This window comes from Myxine glutinosa, chromosome 11, assembly GCF_964187855.1.
Source record: "Myxine glutinosa chromosome 11, kmMyxGlut1.1, whole genome shotgun sequence".
NCBI lineage: Eukaryota > Metazoa > Chordata > Myxini > Myxiniformes > Myxinidae > Myxine > Myxine glutinosa.
The window spans coordinates 105,760,443-105,787,565 of record NC_136271.1 but is presented as its reverse complement, the minus strand read 5'-3'; the positions used below and the strand labels follow the sequence as shown (position 1 = coordinate 105,787,565).

The window sequence follows — 27,123 nt, the reverse complement described above, 5'->3', positions numbered from 1 at the left end:
GAGGACGGACCCGGGTAGCCCAGTGCCAGAGGGCACCGAGTGGGGTGACAGAGCCAGGAGGGGCTGTCCCCAGTTAGTTAGGTTAGGGTGAGGAGCTAGGTAAGCTCGGGTGGCAACTGCAGTGGTGGAGGTGTGCAGGTGGGTAGACCTGCTGGGAGAGCTACACGTCGCAGCCCAGAAATTGTGCGAGGGCACCGGGAGGTGAATCGGGGGAGTGAGACCCCAAATTGAGAAGCACCACAGTTTGGTCAATGGGAATTGGTTTTTAGAACCCATAGTGTAAGTTGGCCAATGGATTGGCAGGGAGAGACCCCGGGTAGTGTAAAGTGTGTTAATGTCATTTAGAAAGTAGTTAGGATGAAGTCTCCTCGCACCATCTGCATCCACTCGCCTGAGGTGACAGGTACTCCACACCATGCCATGTTTGGATTATTTTTTATGATGCAAATGTTTGGATTGTGAGACGCATCATGACGTGGGTGTGACATTGTGCTTTGATGTTCCATCTCTTCCTCCTTATGAGGATTGATGATGAATTTGGAGATGGTAAATTTTGAAGTAGAGGGATTGTGGTGATGAATTTGGTATAGAGGAAATATGGGGAGACATGACAGTAGCGACGGATTGGTAATGTGTAGATTTTTGTACATATGGGGTAAGGGCAAGGGTAGTGTAGGTGACAGGGGGGTGACGTACGGTAGGGACGAGCTTTCTCACTTCGCCCTCCGTACGCATTTCGCCTTGCATTGCCTTATTGATGTGTACCCTTGTGACCTTACCCCTCGCTCAATTGTCTCTTTTTGTCTCCCACATGACCTGTGCGCCATGGGGCGCCGAGGGGAGCGTGCGTGGGTCGGCCATTGTGCGCCCGAAATTCCCAGAACCAGCTGTCTGCATCGATGCACCACATTATGGACCACATGCCTGTGGCTGAGCACCACTTATGGACCCCATGGGTTGGGGCATGGCCCCTCTGCTGGAACCGGCCATGAGGGCCCGAAATCTTGCTGGCGGACCTTGGCCACAGGGCACCGATGCCCCACAGGTGAACCACACGTAGTCGGCCCTGTGGGTCATAAATAAAGAAAATAAAAAGGACACATTGGGCACACTTTATTGCAAATAGGCCGCCAGTAAGAAAATGAAAGAATGACAACATCTGGAAGACCAAATAATAATAACCAGCAGAGGGAGATGAAGAGCAAGAGATCACCTGCAGGGTTCGGGGTTGTTGATTTATTTTTTATTCTTGAACAGTGATGACTGCACCGATTGGTGCTTGGGTGTGTATTGGTGCGTTTTTGGGTGCTTTAATGGTGCATTGATGCAGAGCAGACTGTCTCCCCCCCAGAAAGAACAATCACAGGTCCTGGGTTAGTTTTGTAAATAAAAATAGCGTCATTGTAAATAATGCTTCCCACCGTCAGTGTATAGTTTGAAGACCATTCCGCAATTCGGTTAACTGTGGGCGTAAGTCTGTTAGGCAGGGTGCAATGGAGCAGCGGGACACATTTATTTATGTTTTAAAACTGTCGCACTCAGGGTCAGGTTAAAAGTAGAGGGAACTACACCTACGTGTCACACGAAGTTAAAGTTTTGTAGGCCCGAGGACGGGCCTGAAGAAAGGAGGGTGCAGTGTAACGAATTTGAGAAGTGTAACGGATTTGAGAAGTGTAACAATTTTGAGAAAGTGTAACGAATGTGAAAAGTTTTGTGCCAGCGGCTGGATACGTCCCGCATTCGGGGCAGGGGCGGGGGCTTACCCGGGCCGAGATCCCACGCACCACCTCGGCGTGGAGCCATCCAATGTCCCGATCTCGACCTGCCGGCACGTCTCAACAAAAAATGGTCGCCATGACGACCCTTCCTATCGAGCTGCCCGCTCCGCCTAGTTGAGCACGGACGCGGCCGTTCCAAGCGAGGCCCAGCGTGGATCGCGTACGGCGGTCCTTTCGAACCCGCCGTGGCTCGGATCCCCGCTGGTTCTCGCGGCACGCGAAGCCCGGCACGCACCGAGGGCCCGATTCGGCTAAAAGTCGCTCTAACCGCTAACCCGGTTACCGTCGATGCCTCACCTGCATGGTTACATGCATACGCTACCCCTTTCTTGCTCATACCTCCAGCTGTTCCCATGCTCCTCGTACCTTTCCTTCCACACCTCGGTACACTCATTCCGCTCACAGACTTGGTCATACACCTGACCACCGAACACCTTGGCACACATTCGTCGCTCGCACATCTCACCAACACACCTCTTCGCGCCCCCTCCTCGGTCACCTCCTCTGTGACAATCACAGGTGTGCTCTCACCCGCACACCCAACCACGTGCCTCACGACCAACTCAAGTGTGCATTCCCACACACGCTCTACCATTCCAGGTGTGCATCCTTCCATTCCAGGTGTACATCCTCGCTCACCTGTCACAACCAACTCACGCTCCGTGTCACTCTCACTACTTTCGCCTCCACTCTCGGTCGCGCACTCACCCTTACTCTTGACAGCGCACTCTTTCCCCATGCACCTGTCCGTTACACACCTTTCTCGCGCATCCTCTTGCGCACACTCTTTCGTTACTTCCTCCGTAACACTCACCACAGGCGTACACTCTCTCGTTACTTCCTCTGTAACACTCACCACAGGTGTACACTCTCTCGTTACTTCCTCCGTAACACTCACCACACCGCGCTTCCATGTACCCCCTCGCACACGCGCTTCGACCAACTCACTCTTGACGGCACACTCACTCCTTGGCGTGCACTTTTTCCTCACACACCCCATGGTCAGACATTCTCGCACACCTCTTTTTTCGCACACCAGACCTGTCGCACACTTCACCAACGGCCTTTCACGAACACCCGGATCCAAACCAATCCCCAAGCCGACTGAAGCTTTCCTCACATCATATACATTGCCGAATATTTCGCCACTCACCTTGGCACCTCGTCTCCGCACCTCTTTTGCCACCTGCAAACTCTTTATTTGGTTAGTGAGCATCACACTATGAGTTGAGCACCGACTTTGTACCAATTCCATTACCTCCTCCTTTATTTCTCTCTTAGTTTCTGTCCGTCTCTTCTTAATTTCACTCACCTCTTCTTCCACTTCCTCTAATTTTTGCTTCACCTCTTTTATTTCCCGGTGCGTCTCCTCAAGTTCGTCCTCTAAGGCTACCGTGACCGTCTCTATGTGCATCCTCACCTGCCGGTCCTTTGTCTCCATTATCTCTGTCACCTCGTCCACCCTCATTGTCAGTTCCTCACGTACCATCTGACATTGCCTCTGTGTCGCTATTAATTCGTTTTTTATTTCTTTTTGTGTCGCCTTTAACCCTCCTAGTACCGCAGTGTTCTTTTGAACCTGCTCCACTAACTCCGTCTGTCCCTCTGTCAGCTGTTCCACCTCCTCCGTCAGATCTTCTATTCCCCCTTGTAACTTCGCCGTATTATTCCTCACCTCCTTCTCCATACGCTTCTCACCTCGCTTTACCTCCTCGCGTAGCCCCGAAACCTCCTCACTCACACCTCTTCTGATCTCCTCTCCCATCACTTGCATCTCCTGCCCAGATGCCACCCTCATCTGCTCCATTTCCTCCCTGTGAGCATCCAATTTAGTTTCTACCCCATTCTGACCCCCTCTACCTGCTGCCCCATTTTTTTAACTTCCCTTTCCGCTTGGTCCCTCATGTCCCTCAATTTGCCTTCCATACTGTTTTCTAACCCCTCTAACCCCTTTTTCACCTCTTTTATCCCATTGTCTAACCCCTCAAATTTCTTGTCTAATCCCTCACCGGTACCCCTCGCTTCGTCCCTCATTGCCCCCATTTGGCCCTCTAATCGCTCACTATCAGCCCTCGCTTCGTCCCTTATTCTCTCACTATCAGCCCTCGCTTCATCCCTCATTGCTCCAATTTGGTCTCCCAGCCCCCTGTTCTCTTCCATGAGAACCCGCATTTGCAGCATGAATAGGCCCCAATCCATCTGCGGCGCTGCTACGGTCGCGGGCGCGGCTAGATTTGGTGCCGCTGTAACCGCGTGCGCAAAGGCGCCATTTTGCGCGCCTGATACCTCGTGCGCGAGGACGCCATTTTGTGCGTCTGATACACCCTCAACCACCTCATTGCTCTCCTCCTCCCTTTCTTCCCCTAAGTCCTGGGTTACCCCTAACCCGTCTATCTCCCCCACCGACATCCGATCGCCTTGATTGTCCATGGCGCGATCTCAAAATTCGGGTTTTATAAAACAAAATAAATTTCGGCAGCTTGTAATTTTGAGCGCGTTAAGCGCGCTTCGGGTCCGTATCTCACTCCCAGACACCAATTGTTACTGATCGCGGTTTAGATGTTACTTTGGGCCGAGCGGATGGTCCAACCGCGACCGTTACAGGATCCCCAATTGGCCCGATTCCACCCGACGTTGACCAGATCGCACCACAGATATTCAATCGGGAAACCTCTAAAGCGACCGAAAGAGAAGGAAAAAGAGAAGAAGACAGAGTACGGAGGAAGAACAGATTTATTATACACACACAAGCAATAAGGAGCAATCAAGTTTATTTACAACACATAAGACGCAGGTGACACAGTGCAAATACTAGCTTATACAGACTTAATTAAAGACCCAGGGACAAGACACACAGAACAAACTCACGTACACAAGAAGGGTGGAGGAAAGGAATGAATGCTGGAAGGAGGAATGGGAAGGTTCAGCTGGGGCAGATGGTTCGGGCTTGATCCCGCACGGGACGTCGGCTGGACCTCGACGGCCACCGATGCCACCGCTATCTGGTCCCCGCGGGGTAACGGGTTGAAGCTGCCTGGTGGAGTCAACGCTGCTTGTGGAGCCAAAGCTGCTTCTCTGGCTCACCTCAGGGTGCGTCTGCCATCTCGGGCGCAACTGCTGGTAATTGACCTTGAACCTTCTCTCTCTTGGCCCTGGTGTCTCCTCACCACCGACAACTCAACGCAACCAACGCAACCACTGACCACTCAACGCCACCACTTCTCACCACCGACTTCTTACCGCAACCAACGCAACCACTGACCCTCCACTGACGACCAACTCCACTGACTGACTCTGACTCCACTCACGCCACTTGCGCGCGCGCCTTTATAGCGCCTCCAGCGATCAAGCCGCCGGCCTTTTGGACACGCCCATCGGTGTGCTCACCTCGGCCCTGGTTGGTCATGCGACCCTCTGGCTCCGCCCTTGATGACGACGGGCGGGCACGCCTTTCTTCTCCGACCCGAGCGCTTGTTCAATGGTGGTTTTGGAGGGGAGGTAATTGGCAATCGAGGCTCGGCAATGACGAAAGGGGATGTAAAAGGAAATAGAGATTTTGGGGATGGGAATGAAAGGGGATCTATTCTCTTTCACTGGTGCAATGGAGTACTTCAATTAATGGGAGACACAGCCTTACTCTAAAACACAGAATAAGAGATAACTATCAAACAGGGGTATTCTATTATTTGGCTGACGTGTATGCTTGTGGACTAATTATGGGATGCCCTTTCACCTTTACACAGCATGTGTCAACGTGAAAAAAAAACATCTTCAAAGATTCAACCGGTCGGCTGCTTTTCTCTCACGCATTGAGCGTCGCGGTGTACCAGTGGATACAGAGTCCGAGGTGATTCCTTTGGGTCGCGGTGTACCAGTGGATACAGAGTCCGAGGTGATTCCTTTGGGTCGCGGTGTACCAGTGGATACAGAGTCCGAGGTGATTCCTTTGGGTCGCGGTGTACCAGTGGATACAGAGTCCGAGGTGATTCCTTTGGGTCGCGGTGTACCAGTGGATACAGAGTCCGAGGTGATTCCTTTGGTCTCCACGAAGGGTGTAGCGTTTGCAGAGGTTTTCGGGGCATCCGAGCCGGCTGGAGCGGCCACGACTATCTCCGGCAGTGGCGGGTCGAACTGTTGTCCTGACTGTGACGATGCTACAGGCTCCATCGACTCACAGTGACGGTAGGTTATGTGGTCCTGATGTCGACGAATTTCGCGGCCGTCCTGCAGGCGAATCACACAGGACAGTGGACCTGGCTTCTCGATGATGTCCCCCGGTAGCCACGTCGCTCCTGCACCAAAATGTCGGGCAAACACTGGATCTCCAATGTTGATACATCGACTGTTGGACGTCTTATCGTGCACCAACTTTTGATTAAGCTGGCTCTGATAAACATTTGATGATATGTCTGGTTTGAGATTGTCAAGTGTCGATCTCAAGTGTCGTTTCATCAATAACTCAGACGGAGCTGCACCGGTTGTTGATTGTGGCGTGATACGGTATTTGAACAGGAGACGAGACAGCTTTGTTTCCAGGGTTCCCTCCTGAAGTTTCTGCAATCCGGATTTGATGATTCCTACGGATCGTTCGGCCAAGCCATTTGAAGCCTGGTGATGTGGGCTGACAAACTTATGTTTGATGCCGTTCCGACGTGTGAACTTGGCAAACTCGGTACTGGAAAAACACGAACCGTTATCACTCACGTTCATCCTGGGCAGACCATGAGTGGCGAAACAGCGTCTGAGTCTTTCGATGACAATGGCTGACGTAGTACCACGCGTCACATAGGCATCAATCCATTTTGTGTGCGCGTCCGTAATTATTAGAATCATGCTGCCGTTAATAGGCCCGGCATAATCGAGATGTAGACGATGCCACGGTTCGCTGGGCCATTCCCAGGGATGCAGTGGCGCTTTCGCAGGTGTATTCCGGGTGCTCTGGCAGGGGTAACAATGTCGAACATGATGTTCGATATCAGCATCAAGATTCGGCCACCACACATAGTTTCTGGCGAGTGACTTCATCTTCACAATCCCGGGGTGACAGTCATGGATTTCATCCATGACCCTGGAACGCAGATTTTTTGGGATCACGACACGACATCCCCAGAGTAGGCAACCATTTTCCACGCCGAGTTCGTTTTTACGTGCTTTAAAAGCCGCAAAATCTGGGTCACCCTCAGGTAGCAAATGCCATCCAAGCTGTACAGCCTGGACAGTTCTGGACAGAACGGGGTCTCGTCGAGTATGAGTGCGGATCTGGCCGGAATCGACAGCACAATCTTCCAGATGATCCATCAGTGCGATAATGGATCCTGGTGTAGGCGAATCATCAACGGATTCTGGAAGGGGTAACCGACTCATGGCATCTGCATTTGTGATAGACGAACCGGGCTTATAACATATGGTGTAGTCATAAGCAGCGAGAAACAGGGACCAGCGGATGATCCTGGGCGGTAGTGTGTCAGATGTCGCCTTAGTTGGACCAAACAGACTGATCAGCGGCTTGTGATCAGTGCGAATCGTGAAATGATGTCCAAGAAGGTACTGGCGAAATTTGTCGACGCCGACAACGATTCCAAATCCTTCCTTGTCAAGTTGGGAATAGTTTTTCTCTGCCGGGGACAATGTTCTGGATGCAAATGCAACCGGTCTTTCCACCGGCAGGCATCACGTGTGATAATACACTCCCCACTCCATACCGACAGGCATCGCATGTCAGCACAAGATCCTTCTCTGGATCAAAATGAACGAGAACATTGGACGATTTGAGCAGATCCTTAGAGGTCTGGAATGCTGATTGTTCAGTAAACCCCCAGCTCCAGGAGACTCCTTTCCTCAAAAGCCGATAAAGGGGGCCCAAAACGTCGGTCACATTCGGGATGTAACGACCATAGAACTGAAGCAAACCGAGGTATGACTTCAATTCGGTCACATCTCGTGGAGCAAGAGCATCCTTGATAGCTCGGACTTTCTCATCTGTCGGGTGTAGACCCTCGGCATCAATCGTATGACCCAGGTACGTGACTGATGGCACCATAAACTTGCACTTGTCTCGACGCAAACGTAGGCCGGAGTCCGAAATCTTCTTCAGAACTCTCTCCAGGTTCTGTAGATGTTCCGCGTCCGTACGACCAGTAACCAGAATATCATCCTGGTAACAAACGACGTTGCGTTCGGCGGCAAACAAACTGTCCATGACACGCTGATAAATTCCAGGTGCAGATTTCACTGCAAAACTAAGTCGGTGGTACCTGTACAACCCACGATGCGTGTTGATGGTAAGATGCTGTTTCGAATTCTCGTCCAAGCAGAGCTGTAGATAGGCGGATTTGAGATCGAGTTTCGTAAAAGTCTTTCCTCCCGTGAGACGAGCATAGAGGTCTTCGATCCTCGGGATTGGATATTTATCCAATGAAGAACACCTGTTCACGGTCATTTTATAATCTCCACATATGCGGATGGACTGGTCCGATTTTATGACCGGAACGATGGGCGCCGCCCATTCGGCATACTGGATTTGCTCGATGATCCCCAGATTTTCAAGATGATCCAGTTCCTTGTCAATCCGCTCACGCAGGGCGAAAGGGACTGGGCGAGCCGTGCAAAATATAGGATTGGCATCCCGGTCAACCCTGAGTTTAGCCGTATGTCCTTTCAAGGTTCCAAGCTCATCCTTGAAGACATCCGGGTACGTATCCAGCACATTTTTGAGTGTGTATGCTGCGGTAGGAGAAACGTTGGCTGCCCGGAGTTGATGAATGCTTTCCCACTTCAGTCGAATTATGCTCAACCAGTTCCTGCCGAGTAAGGAAGGGCCCTTTCCAGGAATGACGATCAGGGGTAGGTGAAACTCACGGTTATCGTAGCCCACCGTGACGTCACATGTACCGCAGGGAACAATCTTCTCACCTGTATAGGTGGAGAGTCCATAGGTAGTAGGTTTCAGATGGGGTCGGTCAGCATCACTCCACAGGTTTGTGAAAACAGCATGGCTGATGAGCGAGACGGCCGCACCAGTGTCGACCTCCATTTGCAATGGTCGATTGTTGACGACAACATTGGCAAGAAGAGGGTCCCGCCTATGGTGAGAATCAATATGAAGCAGGTCATACGATTCTGAGTTGTCGGAAACAGAGCTCACCTGGTCAAGCTCGGGTTCCTCCGAACCGATAAACTGATGAATCTTGTCAGCAGCTTTTCCCATTTCCCGATTTGCGAGTGATGCAAGCTGGAGCAATATGGCCAGTTTTCGAACAGAAATGGCAGGTGGCATCTTTGAACCGACACGTCTCCGGATGGTGCTTTCCGTTGCACCGAAAACAGTTGTTGTGGGTTTGAGACTGCACTGGCTTCTGACGAGGAGCCTTGTTCCAACGTTTTGGCTGAACATGATCCAACCGATTCACAGCAGGGCTGGTACCAGATGAGCGAGTGGCACCGATGCTTGTAGCATTGCGTTCAGCACTTTCCATGGAAATGGCGGTGTCTCTGGCATTTTGGAACGTCAGTCTTCTCTCAGCAAACAGGCGTCTACGAGTGCGGTCATCGGACATGCCAACCACCAGCAGATCACGAAGCATGTCATCGATCGTGTCCCCAAACTCACACAGATGTGACAGTTTTTTGAGGTGTGCAATGAAGTCTGCGATCGACTGACCTTGCTGCTGTCTGCACATGTAAAAATTAAACCGACACAGGATGACTGAAGGAGATGGGTTGCAATGTTCCTTCAAAGCGGCCTTGAGCTCTGCATACGTGAGCTCCTGGATTGTCCGAGGCCGAATCAGGTTTTTAACAAGTGTGAACGTCTCACCTCCGCAAACGGACAGGAAGACGGCCTTCATCCGGCCTTCGGTCGCGATGCCGTTCGCCTCGAAGTAGAAAGACAACCGCTCAGAATACGTGTCAAAATCCCCCTCATGAGGGTCGAATTCATCGATATGGCCGAAAGAAGTCATGGTCTAGATGTTTATCCTCGTCGCCATGTAAAGTATCTCGACAAACTGCGAGCAATTGTCGTACGCGTTTATTCACTCTGCCGATCAAGGCCCGATTCACAGCAGCGCCATCCGAGGTCTGGCGTAGGGATACAACCCGGTCCCGGTGTAGGGATACAACGGTGAATATTTGCACTGCATACATGACAGTAATGTGTGTAGATGTAGACGACATATGTTATATCTATGAGTAAGAGTCATGTTTTGCCTGTTTTAGATCTGGCAACATTGAGCGATGGTGGTGGCCATCTTGGATTTTGACGTGGCGACCCAATTTTCAATAGCGTTCTTCCTTATGCTAAGATACACCCACACACCAAATTAGATGTTGGTACTTCACTTATTTTTCAAGATATTCATCTCACAAGGTTCAGACATACATGGCGGCGGCCATCTTGGATTTTGACGTGGCGACCCAATTTTCAATAGCGTTCTTCCTTATGCCTAGATACACCCACACACCAAATTAGATGTTGGTACTTCACTTATTTTTCAAGATATTCATCTCACAAGGTTCAGACATACATGGCGGCGGCCATCTTGGATTTTGACGTGGCGACCCAATTTTCAATAGCGTTCTTCCTTATGCCTAGATACACCCACACACCAGATTAGAAGTTGGTACTTCGCTTATTTTTCAAGATATTCATCTCACAAGGTTCAGACATACATGGCATCAGACATACATGGCGGCGGCCATCTTGGATTTTGACGTGGGTTGCACCCACACACCAAATTTGAATGCGGTCCTTCGCTTACGCACGCACGCCCGCACGCACACATGCACGGACGGACGGACGGACAAGCCATAGTCCCCCTTTCGCTACGCTGTGCGACGGGTCTTTGAAATTAACATTGAAAGGGTCTTTTAAACTCTTGATTATTGCGTTTCTGAACACGATCTATATTTCCTACGAGCCGCCATTTTGTCTGAATCTCGATATTCCTCAATGCTGAGATAGCGAGCGGCAAATTTTCATTGGTTGAGATGACATAAAATGCCGTAATATTTTGTCCAATGACTGCTCAACGTTAAAAATGCCAATAAGGCAATTTGGGTTCAAGTATACAATTCAATTGAATGAATGAATGAATGATCGTTTTAAGGCCATTTTCCCCGCTAGGGCGGGGGTTAGCCTTGCAGGCCCCATGACAATCATGGTTCCCTGGTTGAGGCAATGTTTTTATGGCCGGATGCCCTTCCTGACGCCAACCTTTGGTCACGCTCTTACGATGCGCAGGGATACGGTGTACCTATTCTAAATCAGGGTACACACCGTGATCATTCATCCCAGCAAGCTGGTACTCAATTTGCCGACCTCGGAAGGATGACAGGCTGAGTCAACCCCCCTGGCGTTAATTCAGCGATCGACCGGGATTCGAACCTAGGATCCTAGGATCCCAAGCCGGCACCCTAACCGCTAAGCCAACACCAGGGATTGAAATAGAATAGAATTCAATTGAAATAGAATAAAGATTTTAAAGGCTGTAGAAAATAAACAAAACGATTTTTGTTTGTCTACAACTTTGCGCAGGATTTATGGATTTATTTTAGAAGTTTACCGCCGTTGATGTAGTGTCTTTTACATCACCTCATTTAAAACATTAAGCTGGTGTTGATTTAACGTCTAAGGTGGCTGGCTTAAGATCTTAGGGTGTTGAGTTCAAGCCCCTGTTGTGCCGTTGAATTAACAACAGGCAGGTCAACTCAGCCTGTCATCTTTCCGAGGTCTGCAAAATGAGTACCAGCTTACTGGAAATGGGGACACTGCATCAGCAACACAGCTACACTTCCAGAAAAAGATGCAACCAGCAGCCACAGACTGCATACGAAACAACATCATTACCCCCGCCACTGAAGGTGGATGAAGGTTATGTTTTCACCCCTATCTGTTTTTCTGTCTGTTTTGTTTGTCTGTGAACAAGATATCTCAAAACGTCGTGGATGGATGCAAACGAAATTTGGTGGAGAGGATGGATATCGGGCGAAATGATTCGATTTTGGTGAAGATCCAGATTCCGATCCGAATACTAGAATTTTAAAAAGTGATTCTTTGAAGGAGTCCGAGCTCCAGCATGATACGGACAAAAGGATGGCAAGGCACAAACTCGTCCGAGAAGATATTTATTCGTAAAACCAACTCGGGAACACTGTAACTCTCTGAAGCCCGTTTATCGGGCTGCCTTATAAAGCACAACCAGAAACCGAAACCGAAACCGAAAGCCACGCCTCGCCTGAGAGGCGTGCTTCGGTGGTCACGTGATCAACAGGTGTAGCTGATTATACCCGCATGCGCGGCACGCTTTGGTGGTCACGTGACCAGCCACTCTGGCGCCGTGGTTCCCCGCCGGTGACGTCACCGGCTGGAGCAAGGAGATTCTGATGCAGGTCTCGCTTGGGGGACCCATGGGTCGCTACATCTTCACCTTTGATGGGCAATACCCGATAAATAGCATCATATCTCAAAAAGTTGTGGACGGATTCTGATGAAACTTGGTGGACAGATTGGATGTGTGACAACAAAGAGTTTGTTCAATTTTGGTAAAGATTTGGATCCGGATTTGGATCCGGATCTGGATCCGATAATTTTTTCAAAGTGATTCTTCACCATTTATATAGATAAGGACAGAACGATATACGATGGCCAGCAAATAAGTAACCTTAAAATGGCAATATAAATTCGAGAATGTAATGTGTGTAGATGTAGACGACATATGTTATATCTATGAGTAAGAGTCATGTTTTGCCTGTTTTAGATCTGGCAACATTGAGCGTATGATGTTAGTGGAGCAGTTCCAAGATGGCTGCTCCCTTAGAAGCATGCACCAGGGAGGAGCAAACGTTCTGTCATCCGTTTCTTTGGAAATGAGGGTGTGAATCCCAGTGAAATCCATCGCAGAACGAAGATGCAATGTGGTGACGCATGTTTATCACTGCAGCAGGTGTATGACTGGGACAGGAAGTTTTAAAATGGAGTGTCCAGTGTGACAGATGCTGCTCGCTCGGTCCGGCCTCACACAGCCGACACATCAGAAATGGTTGCAGGAGTTGAGCGCGTGCTAAGGGAAAACCGTCGCATTACGCTGGATGAAGTGGTCTCCTAATTGAACATTAGCCATGGTTCAGCACACCATATTGTTCACAACGTGCTGGGGTTCCACCAAGTGTCTGCAAGGTGGGTGCCAAGACAACTCTCACCCGAACTGAAAGAACGACGAGTGGACGCATGTGAAGAACTTCTGCGACGTTACGAAACAGTAGGTGACGCTTTCTTGCAGCGCGTAGTGACTGGGGATGAAAGCTGGGTCCACTACTTTCAGCCAGAAACGAAGAGGGCAAGCAAAGAGTGGCGCCATTGAACTTCACCGAAGCCAAAAAAATTCCGCACACAGCCGCCCGCTGGAAAAGTGATGCTGACGCTCTTCTGGGATAGCTGAGGTCCACTTTTAGAGCATTACATGCCCAGAGGGACCACACTCACCAGTGCATCATACTGCGACCTCCTTAAAAATCATCTGAAACCAGCAATCAGATCAAAACGTCGTGGACTACTCACTACCGGTGTTTTTCTGCAGCATGACAATGCTCGGCCCCATACTGCCCGCGCTACAGCTGCAACAATTGAGGACCTGCATTTTGAGTGTCTTCCTCATCCACCCTACTCACCAGACCTCGCCCCTTCGGATTACCACATCTTTGGGTTACTTAAAGAGGCGCTTGGTGGAACCCACTTTCCGATCTGACGAAGAGGTCCAAAAGGTGGTGCATGAATGGTTACACAAGCAGCAAAAAAAATTTTCCTAGAGGAATCCAGGCCTTAGTAAAGCGCTGGAAAAAATGCATTGAACGCAATGGAGATTATGTTGAAAAATAACAGTTGTTACACACGTACATTCAATAAACAAGTTGTGAAAAATATTTTAAGGTTACTTATTGACTGCCCCTCATATATCATGATATGTCAAAAAGTTGTGTACAACTTGTGACAAAACGTGGTGGATGAGATAGGTAAGTGACAAGAACAAGCCGATTCGATTTTGGTTCAGGTCCAAATCCAGATCCGACATCAGTGGGATACAAAACATAAACTGTTCAGCCTGTCAGAGGTTTGCGTTATCAAGTGCCATTCCAGTTTAACACATTAAATTAGTTGCTTGTGTCCTTTACGACGGCCTTAAAAACAGTAAGATTCCTGTTTTAGAATGATTTTCAATTTTGTTTCATTGCCAGACAAGGGATACAGAGTAAAAACTATTATTTCACTCCTCTCTGCACATGTTCAATCGGGACAAGATTCCGTGCAATTTGCCAAATTCAGACCCGGAGTACTGCATCGGCTCATATTCCCATTCATGTTCCAATTGGTGTTCTACAGTGTTTAAAATATGAAATTAAATTGAAGTTATACAGTTTCTCGATCATAAACTGATGTCTGTAGACAGACAAACAGACAGGGAAAGTGAACCAATTGCTTAACCCCACTTTTTACTTTGCACTCATGGGGTAACTACCCATAATATCTTCGTTGTTCTTGATTGATGTAATAGTGACTAAAGCAGAAGGTAACTATTATCAAGAACGGACATGCAGAGTGATGAATGAGGAGACTCCGAGTTATGAGAACAAGTGCGCGCAGGACAACCCATTCGTGGAATCTGTTACCTAGCTATCCTGCCCACCTGTCACCACAGGTGTTAAACCGTCTCACATACGCGTCAACACTTTCCCACCTACGAAGGCTCAACTCACCGTGCGGACGAGACAGCAAGCTTGCGAAACCTCGCCAGCTCCATAACACCTTGTGGGGCATGATATGTCCAGCAGAAACGCCAGAGGTAGGTAATTATCATGATAACCATTACAATGATAAAATGCACCTCAATATAGAGGGAATTCACATGATATAACGTGTCACATGATTTGAATGGCTGTGCCATGCTGGGATACAGGGCCATGCTGTTGGTCTTGTGAAGAACCTGGCATTGATGGCATATATATCGGTGGGATCTCAGCCGTCACCAATACTGGAGTTCTTGGAGGAATGGAGCATGGAGAACCTGGAGGAGATCTCTCCTTCTGCCATTGCTGGGTAATAAGTTTCTGTGGGGAATTTATCAATTCCTGTCACACAATATGGTAGTTCCCTCAAAGGACACAACTAAACATTAAGGGATTTGATGAATGATAAGTGTAAATGAGTATAACATTGGGATGCCCATCAATCGTGTGTGCTGTTTTGTGCAGTGCGACCAAGATATTTGTGAACGGATGTTGGGTTGGGATCCACAAGGAGCCACAGCAGCTGATGTGCACACTGAGGAAACTCCGCAGACAGATGGACATCATTGTATCTGAGGTGCAGATGTGTTTTGATTCGGGCAATGTACATTTCTACATCAAAATAGAGTTAACATTACGTCAGTCCGTTGTATTTCTTTGGCGAAAGCCGAACATTAACAACTGAGAGAAGAGTCTTGCACCAGACTGTTTACACGAATAAATTAAGTGTACACAACACAAGTTATTGTTTTCTATTTACTCTTCTGTATTTGAATGAGCTAACCCCCGCTCTTGCAGGGAAAATGGCCTTAAAATGCATGTTGTGTTGTGTGTATTTGAATGAGCTGTCAAGGTGTCCGAGAGAGGTAAGCACACTCGCATCCAAGCTCTTTAGCATGGGTTTGAATCTCGGCCCAGGTATAAATTGTCATCCCGGTGTTTCACAGGCAAGGTGATTCCTCAATTTGTGTGCCGCCCCTCGGATGGACGTTAAACGGCTGCCTGCAGTAGTTTGTGGACATTAAAGATCCCATGTTGTCCTTCGTGAAGAGCATGCGAGCTATAACCGGCACCACAAACAAATTGCAAATCCCTGTCCTAGCTACTTTTTAAAATTGTTGTTTATATAAGGTAAAGGCTCGTGGAAGAGGACACATCCTAGCAAAGAGAACAGCAAGAGAAAGGGGAAATACCAACAGCAGTGGGGGAGGGGGGAGTGGAAGGGAAGAAGCATGGAAAGGGCAGAGGATGCATGGCCAGAAAGGAGGTGGTAGAAGACAGAGAGACCACTGACCTGTCTGCGATAGGATAAGTCCATAGACTCAGCTTCATCATGAGCCATCATGAGATCAGCATTCCAATGACCTTGTCGCTCAAACAAATGTAAAAGCGATTTTACATTTGTTTAAGTTGACTTGACTTGTTTCTTGGGTTTGTTGATCTGGAGAAAGCATTTGATAGGGTTCCACGTGAAGTAGTGACATGGGCATTGAGGAAGTTAGAAGTGGAGGAATGGTTGATCAGAGTAGTGATGGCAATGTACAAAAGAGCGCGCACAGCTGTAAGGACGAAGGACGGGAACAGTGGTGAGTTTGAGGTGAAGGTGGGAGTGCATCAGGGGTCGGTACTAAGTCCACTACTATTTGTAGCTGTGATGGAGGTGCTGGCTCAGAACGTAAAGGAGGGTTTACCGTGGGAGTTGTTGTATGCAGATGATCTGGTGTTGATTGCGGAAAGTATGGATGGACTGAAGGAAAAGATGAACAAGTGGAAGGAATGTATGGAGAGAAAAGGTCTGAAGGTGAATATAGGAAAGACGAAGGTGATGGCAAGTGGTAAAGCATGTGGTGAGGTGGAAAGAACTGGGAAGTGGCCCTGTGCTGTGTGCATGAAGGGTGTCGGAGTGAACTCCATTCAATGTACAATGTGCGCTGAGTGGGTTCATCAAAAATGTAGCGGTCTGAGAGGGTCATTAACCAGTGTGGCAGCTACATTCAAATGTAAGGTGTGCACAGAGGGAGCTGCAGATGGAGGAAATGTTGAGTTGGATCTTGGAGACGGCGTGAAGCTGGAAGGTGTGAAAACATTTTGCTACCTCGGAGACATGCTGAATGGAGAAGGTGGATCAGACTCGGCAACGGTTGCTCGAGTGAGATGTGCATGGAAGAAGTTTCGGGAACTGAGTGGCGTGCTGATGAGGAGGGGAGTGTCGTTGAAGCTGAAGGGAAAGGTGTATGCTGCATGTGTGAGAAGTGTTATGATTTATGGGAGCGAGACATGGGTCATGAATGTAGAGCAGCAACGAAGGCTGGAAAGAGTGGAAATGCGAATGGTTCGGTGGATGTGCGGAGTATCGTTGAGAGAGAGAGGAAGACAAATGATGAATTGCGAAAGATGATGGGAATAGAGCCTGTGATTGATGCTGTGAAGAGGAACAGGTTGAGATGGTTTGGTCATGTGTTGAGGAAGGATGAAAGTGACTGGTTGAGAAGAGTGATGGAAATGAATGTAGAAGGAAGTAGAGGACGGGGAAGACCGAGAAAGACTTGGCTAAAGATGGTGGAAGAAGAAATGCGGGCAAGGGGGTTAACAAGGAGAGATGCAGAAAATAGGGCAAAATGGAGAAGATTGTCATGGGGACCGCAAGGCTAACCCCCGTTCTAGCAGGGAAAATGGCCTTAAAATGCATGTTGTTGTTGTTGTTAAGTTGACTACCTTAAACGTCACTTTCTTTCGAGATCAGGTACAAAATGGCCGACTGGCCGCCATTTTGTTACTTAAGCGTGTCCGCAACCATTTCTTGACATGCATGGACCAATTTTGTTCAAACCTGGGTCAAAGACAACATAGAGTGTACATAAGCAGAAGATTTTGTTTTGCAATCTGAACAAAGATGGCCGACTGACGGCCTTTACCTCCGTTCAGCAAAATTACTAAAACCACGGGGGCTATGACATTTTATGCCTTTTTCTTCTTGTTTTACAAGCAATCTTGCTGTGTGAGGATGTCTCGTTCATTTAAATGTGCCACGCAGGTATCTATGGTGAGGGACATCCGCGAGCGAGAAATTCAAATCCACACTGATGCTGGCCGCATCTGTCGTCCACTGCTCATTGTGGAGAATCAGAAAATGCTGCTGAAAAGGCATCACATCGAGGCACTGAAGGAACGCGAGTACAATAACTACAGGTGTGTGTTTTTAATGATGCACTCTGTGATTGCCAGATAGGTGAAGGGTGCATGTCATTCCAACACTGTATAACAATTATCTGTGCTTCCTTTTGATACAATGAACATTCATGAAAATCGATACAATTAATGAATTTTTGTCACTGCTTTGTTTTTTTTTTGGACTTTTTGATTCTTAAAAACATGTTAAGGATGGAGGCAGTGCTGCGGGATATTTGGGGTTGAGTACAGTCTGCTTTCATACTTGGTGAGCATTACGGAATAAAAGGTCCTAAAGTCGTAGCAAGTCAGTAACCTCGACTAGAAAGCTCAACTAGAAATAATCTGAAAATGCAAAGCTCGTCCGCGTCCGCTTTGTATTCAGACTTCTTCCTCCTCTGTATGCTAAAAATGACTTTTTTTTGCTGATTTTAAGCGACATTGACCCTGTGACCTCAAAAGCAATATGCTTCAGTGATCCAATATGCAAACCCTGCTTAAATTTCAAGTCAATCGGATGAAAATTGACGATTTTATGCAACCTTGACCTTTGCCTGATCTAAAAAAAAATACAATCGGCTTCTCGCTTTTGATTGGAGAACCAATTCAGGAACCCAATATGCACATTCTTAAAATTTCAGGGCAATCGTGTGAAAATTGACGATTTTATGCAACCTTGACCTTTGACCTTTTGATCTAAAAAAAATACAATCGGCTTCTAATTTTTGATTGGTGAACCAATTCAGTGACCAAATATGCAAATTAGTAACATTTCAGGTCAATCAGATGAAAATTGACGATTTTATGCAACCTTGACCTTTGCCTGATCTAAAAAAAAAATACAATTGGCTTCTAGCTTTTGATTGGTGAACCAATTCAGTGACCCAATATGCAAATTCGTAACATTTCAGGGCAATCGGATGAAAATTGACGATTTTATGTGACACTGACCTTTGACCTTTTGGCCAGATTATTAATTTGTCACTCCGTATTATCATAATAAATCTTTGTTGAAAATTTGATGACAAAGCTCAAATGGTAAATTAAAATTTCAGGTCAATCGGATGAAAATTGACGATTTTATGTGACACTGACCTTTGACCTTTTGATAAGACTTAATTTGTCTTCTCCATCTTCTCACAGTAAAGCTTTGTTGGACATTTGATGACAAAAGCTGAAATGGAAAAAGGTTATGGCCCGGACAGACACATACAGACACATAAGTTATTGCAAAACTTCGTTAGGAAGCACAAGGACCTTCATGATGATGTTAATTCAGAGACATATAAAGTGAAAACGTCAATACGATATCCCTTCATTTCGACCCTGATACAGGTTGTGAAATCATGAGCAAGTTGCAGTTGTACCTGACACAAGCCTCCAATTTTGCATGATCGTAGGCCACCACTTACTGATAAAATACGACTGTAGTTTTGGGGGGTAAGGTGAGGAATTAGGTCGCTATATACTTCTCAGGACTTTGGGAATACTGGTGATGTCATGTTTATGTCACTTTCCTGTCTGAACTCAGTGCAGCAATGTAAGGAGGAATTTCCTCTTGTCCATGGATGCTAATCCACAGGGTTTGTCCATTGTCTGTCCACTCAATGCTGTGAGCTGACCTCAAAGACTCAGAACGAATAAAAAAAAAAATAACCACCTTTAGAGGCCATTTTTCCCCGCAAGCAGGGGTTGGCCTTTTTCGGGAACCGTGGTTGTTGTTGTTTTTTGGTCCCCTTTTTGAGGCAATGTTTTACGGCCGGATGCCCTTCCTTCCACCAACCCTGCTCGTCGCCTCTTGCGACACACAGGAAATTACCAGTGAACTGGTACTCAATTTGCCGACCTCGGAAGGATGACAGGCTGAGTCAACCCCCCTGGTGATAATTCAGGGATCGACCGGGATTCGAACCCAGGATCCTAGGATCCCAAGCCGGCACCCTAACCGCTAAGCCAACACCAGGAGAAAGAAAGTCTCCGTTCAAAAATGTCTGGCAAAGTTCTGAGTCTACTTAGTTGTTTTGGCAATCTGTATCTGCCCACAAAAGGTTGTTCAAAAACTGTGTGTTGATGCTGGTGTCGTGTGCACAGTTGGCAGGAACTGGTAGCTGCGGGTGTGGTGGAATACGTCGACACCCTCGAGGAAGAGAGCACCATGGTGGCAATGACTCCAGATGACCTAGCGGAGAAGAGCGTTGCATACTGCAAGACGTATACCCACTGTGAGATCCACCCAGCAATGGTGCTGGGTGTTTGTGCCTCACTCATCCCATTTCCTGACCACAACCAGGCACGTTACAATTGGCAACCCATCCTTTATTAATCTCTCGGTCCGTTTATTTGTATCTTAACTAATGTATATCATTGTCATGAAATCTTCATGATATAATATGTTTAACAATCATTTTTAACAATAAGGAACATTTGTTACAATTCATTTAATTTTAATGGACGATCCTGTTTTATTGAAGACATATGAACTTGTAACAAAAGGTGAAGTGTCCATGTATTTCTGAAAAAAGATGGAAATCCATTTAACCATTGTGAGATATTTAGTAAAACTGTATTATGAGTCGGGTGTTGAGTGCTGTTGTGTTCAAACAAAAACTGCAGTTTGAACCGTATATTTAAAAAATTTTTTTATTATTTTAAAATAAAAAATCGAAATTTTAATATAATTTTTTTGAATTAAATGGTTTATTAATTTTTATTTTCAGGCATTTTATTTTTGTTCCAGGCGTAGCCGAGCGCATCAAAACGTCAGTTAAATCATGTATTCAAGGATTGTAAACAACTTTGTTCGATTTGTTGGTGATATACCAATACTTTTGTGGATATACTGATTATTTTATCTATATACCAATACTTTTGTGGATATACCGATTATTTTATCTATATACCAATACTTTTGTGGATATACCGATTATTTTATCTATATACCAATACTTTTGTGGATATACCGATTATTTTATCTATATACCAATACTTTTGTGGATATACCGATTATTTTATCTATATACCAATTATTTTATCTATATACCAATTATTTTATCTATATACCGATTATTTTATCTATATACCGATTATTTTATCTATATACCGATTATTTTATCTCTATACCGATTATTTTATCTATATACCGATTATTGTATCTATATACCGATTATTTTATCTATATACCGATTATTTTATCTATATACCGATTATTTTATCTATATACCGATTATTTTATCTATATACCAATTATTTTATTTATATACCGATTATTTTATCTATATACCGATTATTTTATCTATATACCAATTATTTTATCTATATACCGATTGTTTTATCTATATACCGATTGTTTTATCTATATACCGATTGTTTTATCTATATACCGATTATTTTATCTATATACCGATTTTTTCGGTATACCGGTATATTAAAATTTCCAAACCGGTATAGCGATAAGAAAAATTACACCGATATATACCGGTATATCGATATATTGCCGGAGCCTATTTCTTAATATCCTCAATATATCCGCTACACTTTGATACTCCCCTTTCCTTACTCTCGCAGTCTCCCCGCAACACGTACCAGTCAGCCATGGGAAAGCAGGCAATGGGTGTGTACATCACAAACTTCCATGTGCGCATGGACACTCTTGCACATGTACTATACTATCCACAGAAACCTCTTGTTACAACTCGGTCCATGGAATACTTGCGCTTCCGTGAACTTCCAGCAGGTGCATAATTGTTTCCTTTAAAACTTGTACCGTTGACCCCTAAACTACATTGAAGCATAATTTATGGCTTTTTCAATGGAGTATGAATTTTCACGTTGGCTTAAAGTTGATCGTAATGTATCCTAATGCAAATTAACTGTTTGTCTTTTCAGGTATAAACTCTATTGTAGCCATTGCTGCGTACACAGGATACAACCAGGAGGACTCCATCATCATGAACCGCTCTGCAGTGGAGCGAGGATTCTTCAGGTAATTGAATCGGAGGGGAGGGGGGGGGGGGGGGGGGAGGTGGCCTCGGCCTCGGAGTCCCTGTATAGAGAGAGTTGCACATGACGTGTCTGGAAAATTCTGGTCACGTGGACCATGTACGCCATTTTGTTTCCATTCGCTGTGAATCAGTTGGTTCCATCCTAAGAAAATTAAGAATATGACATGATTGTATGGTGTTTTGGTGACAAAATGTGATAAAAACATCAACATGGGACCATGTTGTTTTGGCAATCTATATACCATACCAATTGGTGTAAAAACGTACCCGTTTGAATGGTCCTGATGGATATATATATATACACACCAGTGAGGTACCCATGATATGCACGAGTGGGGAGCTGAAAGCAAACAAACAATGCGGAAACGGTGAATGGTAAGCGGCGAATGGGATACCATGAACCAATAAATTCCACATTCCTGTGCCACCTGTAGTCGAACATCAAGCATGGACAGCAGGTTCGTGAAGGACTTCCATGAAAAACGTACCCGTTTGAATGGTTCTATACCAAGTCAATGGCGAATCTGCATATGGCGATCCTCGAATGTCACGCTTAGAAAGTAGAAACACTCATGTCATTTTGGCGTTCACTTGAACTCAATATCTCTTTTCATTCTAAACAGCGTAACCCCAATCACAAATTAAATAGAAAAATAAACTTTTACCAACACTCGTGACATAAACAAATATTTAAATCCGTGCTGACGTTGCATTCGGATATGGAGGAGTTCCTTTTAAAAGGTTGGAAATTCAAAATCATAATTGTATTCACTCAATTCCAAACTGCATAACTCCAATCACAAATGAAATAGCATTAATATAAAGAATAAGCTTTTACCAACGCTGGTGACATACACAAATATTTAAATCCGTGCTGATGTTACATCCGGATGTGGAGTAGTTCCGTATGGTTTGAAATTCAAAATCGTAATTGTATTCACTGAATTCCAAACGTCATTCCAATCATAAATTGATACTTTAACAAAATACTGTGTTAAATGACGATTGTATTCAGATATTATCAAACCAGCTCAGTCGTCATGTGTTCACTTCTGGATTTGGGAGGAGATCCGTATCGAGCCAATTTCAAAATCATAATTTTATTGAGGAATTTATGACACCTCCGACCTACCTTACAACATCCGCTGGGACCCCAAAAGGTAAATTTTTACAAGTTGCCCATAATCTTTTTTCACATCAAACTTAGGTTTTTCCGATGTTTTTTGATGAAATTCATTCGAATTTGATATTCATTTTGGTGCCAAATGACTCATTTTTGAGATAGGACCCCCATCCCAATCATCAAAAATGAGTTATTTTGACCGAAATAAATAACAATTTTGAATGAATCTCATGCAACCCTAACCTAAATCTAACCCTAACTGCTAACTGGGAAGGCCGCTCATTGGCCGATATGATCACATGATGTATTGCTGCTCTATGATTGGCTCTTTCTCATCGGAAGGAGGTAATTTATATTCGTATTTTCTCCGTTAATTTATTGCCACGATATTATTGTATAGAAAAGTTGCCAGAAATGACAAGATATAATCGATTCTGGGTCTAAAAATTGTGTACGAATTTATGGGCAATTTGTAAAAAAAATACCCCCCAAAACGTTCCACAGAAGGTTTTCCGGGGCTAGCCCCAAAACTGAGGGAGTAGTTTGGGGATGGATGGACAGACAGACACTCCTGTTTTAAAATATAGATATGGGGACTCGACTCGGCATGTATGTCAGCAACCCTTTTATTTCTCTTCCTCACCCCCACATCTCCCAAAGGTAGCACACTTACCTTTGAACTATCTAGTCTGGGATTAGATCCCGACGAGACTATAAACTTCGGAGTTGGTGCTTTGCAGGCGGAACGTGATGTTGTATCATTGAGTGCACTGCCCCTCTGATGGACGATAATCTAGGGAGCCATCTGGGACGACTTTTTTGTTGTTACTTGAGTATGATATATTGAAGGGCTTCGGAATGTGAGCATTGTCCGAGTGCATAATCTAGTTACAATGTCCTTCTCTTCTTTGTGAATTAAAATTGAATTACTGTGTGAATAGCTTTATTAACTTTGTAACCCTAGAGGTTTTAACCAGAAAAATGCCAACGGTCTGATGCTCAGGTCCGTATTCTACCGCTCGTATGTTGATCAAGAATCAAAGAGAAGCTTCGACCAAGAAGAGGTGTTTGAGAAGCCTGACAGAAGCATTTGTCAAGGTGAGAAAAGATTCCTTCCACATTGTAATGAGGAATGTAGTTTGTCCTGAACAAGATGGGGCTGAACAGACCAGGGAAGTTGGTTACACTTGGAAGAAAATAGAGGAACAAATGAGTCAGCGATGAGCCTATATTTTGGGAGTTTAACAAGACGAGGGTGGCTGGCAGATCGTGTGCACCCTGCAGAAAACTGGGAGGGACAGACTGAAGAGAGCAGAGTGTACAATACCAAAAATGAGGAGGTATAGTACAGAGAGGCCACCAACCTGTCTGCGATGTGAAAGTAATAGGCCGAGAAACTCAGCTTCGTCATGGGAGATCTTAAAGTACTGCGTGTACGTTTAGACACAATACTTTGTTATTTCGAAACACTTTCCACTATTGTCAACTTTCTCATTTGACTTGTCCGGTTCCTCTTTAATTATAGGAATGCGACATGCAGTTTATGACAAGCTTGATGCAGATGGATTGGTCGCGCCTGGTATCCGTGTCTCTGGAGATGACGTTGTGGTCGGAAAGACCGTCACTCTGCCAGATGATAGTGCCGACTGTGGCCCTTGCGGCCCGGGGAATACGCAGCGCTACAGCAAGCGTGATGCAAGCACGTTTCTACGGGCCAGTGAAACGGGAATTGTGGACCAAGTCATGGTCACACTCAATCAGGATGGCTACAAGTTCTGTAAAATTCGGGTGAGTTTATATGACTGACGGTTTTGATGAATCCTATACACCACCCCCATTGAACCTTTATTTAAAATGAAGTCCTGCAAAACTGGCGGTTCTTGGAAGTATTATGACAGACGATTTGTGCACTATAATCTTCAAGTATATAATTCAAATTAAATAAAGATTGTAAAAGTCGTATAAATAAATTAATTCTGGTTTGATCGCCATTTTTTGCAGCGTCTACTACATCACCTTATCTAATATGTTACATTACTTATTAATGCCTGTTGTATGTGTCCTTTATAACGTCCTTAAACACTAAGTTTCCCATTTGGAATGATTTTCAATTTTGTTTGACTGACAGGTGCAGAGTAAAATATTATCTCACTGCCGACTGTACGATCTGGACTAATTCTGAGCCAAGGTATGGTAAAACGAAAGACCTGCCTTCCTATTCATGTTCAAAATATAACATTCAATTTAAACAACTTGTTCCTTGATCATAAACTGGTATGACGGACGGACGGACATGAACTAGTTGGTTCACCCCTCTTTTTGCTTCGCGTGCGTAGAGTAAAAATGATATTTCAGCTTTTACGTAACAAGATTCATTTTGTCTTTCATAGTACATCTGACATCTGACTTGTTACCTCCGTCACCGATGCTGGATGGAGGTTATGTTTTCACCCCTGTCTGTTTGTAAACAGGATATCTCAAAATGGACATCTTATGGATATATTATGATATCCCATTATTATTGATATCATAAGGATAACTTTAGGGCAGATTCAGACGAAACTTTGTGTCGAGGCCAGCTGTGCGATCAGGACGAATTGTTCAGATTTCGGTGAAGATCCAGATCTGGATCAGATGATTTTAAAAGTGATTCTTCACCATTGAGAGCGAGAGCCAAAAACGATATATAGCAGGTTATCTCAAAAAGTTATGAACGGATTGAGACAAAACTTGGTGGACAGGTTGGGTGTATGACAAGGAAGAATATGAATGAATGAATGATCGTTTTAAGGCCGTTTTCCCCGCTAGCGCAGGGGTTAGCCTTGCGGGCCCAATGACAATCATGGTTCCCTGTTTGAGGCAATGTTTTTATGGCCGGATGCCCTTCCTGGCGCCAACCCTTAGTCGCCTCTTACGATGCGCAGGGATATATATATGACAAGGAAGAATCGATTCAAATTTGGTGAAGATCCAGACCCAGATCAATTTTTTGGTTTCATTGATTCAACAAGCCGATTACATTTTGGTTGAGGTCTGGATGTAGATCTGGTCTATCGGTGGCATACAAAATGTAAACTGTTCAGCCTTCGGTAGGGGAGGTAACAAGGCCTCAACAAGATTCTTCTACCGAGGGGATATTGGCGGGGCTTTATGACACAAACTTTAGCAAACTTCCTTCGTTTAGCGCTAACTTTTGTTTACCAAACTTTTTCAAAGACAAATCTGTGCAATTTTGGACTTTAAAGTTGAATGCGGAATTAGGCAAACTTGGAAGCTTATTCAGTTATTCCACATTTGCACCATGCCTAATGTACATACATATACACATGTCGAGGCTCTTAGACGAAGTCCAAAATTAAAAAGGGTAAAAAGGCAATGCACTGACAATGGGGCAGTGAGAAACAGGTGGACTGGGGACACCTCAATGAATGGCACAAGTGTGAGCACCAAAAGCTGCAGATAGACAGAGGGTCGAGGATCATATGAGAGTAGAAAAGATGATTGAGAAGCTATGAGGGACAACATGAAGTGATGATGAATGGAAGGCTTCTCTCGTTGTGTGTTATTCTTGTACAGGTGCGTTCTGTGCGAATCCCACAAATTGGAGACAAGTTTGCAAGCCGGCATGGCCAGAAGGGCACGTGTGGCATACAATACCGACAGGAAGTGAGTAAGAAGACCAGTTTTAAAATAAACTTTTACAAGTTAATTGTCCTTAAAATGTTTTCACAATTTATCCTTTTACAAGTCTGCTTTGTTGTTATTTTACTCTCCAAGTTGTTTACTCCAAGACAACACGTTTTCATGGCTGTGTGCGGTTGATGATCAATGTTTGCTCCATCTTATTTGTAAAAGACCACATTTCACTGCCACGTCTCATTGTTAGTATCACATTCCGATCATAAACATTCTTTTTCAAACACAAAGGGAGTTCATGTTTTTGTTTTCCATGATGTTTGTTTCTCCAAGGTTTTGATTCCCAAATTATTATTTTAACAGTATCTAAGGCTCAACGGAGCGCGCACACACACACACACACACACAGTAATGGCGGTGGTTTATTTTTGAAGATTTATTTTTCACTTAATGTCTTTTCAGTTAATTTTTCATTTTTGGACTGAGTATAGCCTTGACATATTCCAGAGGGCATTTTTATTTTCCGCAAAGTATTACTGATCCAGAATGCCATTAAGTGCAACTCTTCATTGTGTACTTGTATGCCATCGTTTCATCTTGAAGTCTTTAAAGTAATAGATAAATATTTGAGAATCAT

General features: G+C 45.3%; 1 protein-coding gene across 1 annotated transcript in view; it reads left to right on the top strand.

The window, feature by feature from the left end:
- LOC137437035 (DNA-directed RNA polymerase II subunit RPB2-like) overlaps positions 1-27,123 on the top strand; it is a 122,334-nt gene that overhangs the window by 86,746 nt on the left and 8,465 nt on the right. The window contains exons 11-20 of the mRNA XM_068131351.2: positions 14,471-14,614; positions 14,729-14,868; positions 15,024-15,135; positions 17,593-17,747; positions 19,818-20,016; positions 21,291-21,459; positions 21,612-21,708; positions 23,854-23,948; positions 24,376-24,638; positions 26,427-26,516. Of these exons, the coding sequence (XP_067987452.1) occupies positions 14,471-14,614; positions 14,729-14,868; positions 15,024-15,135; positions 17,593-17,747; positions 19,818-20,016; positions 21,291-21,459; positions 21,612-21,708; positions 23,854-23,948; positions 24,376-24,638; positions 26,427-26,516 (1,464 nt within the window). The remainder of the gene's footprint in view (positions 1-14,470; positions 14,615-14,728; positions 14,869-15,023; positions 15,136-17,592; positions 17,748-19,817; positions 20,017-21,290; positions 21,460-21,611; positions 21,709-23,853; positions 23,949-24,375; positions 24,639-26,426; positions 26,517-27,123) is intronic.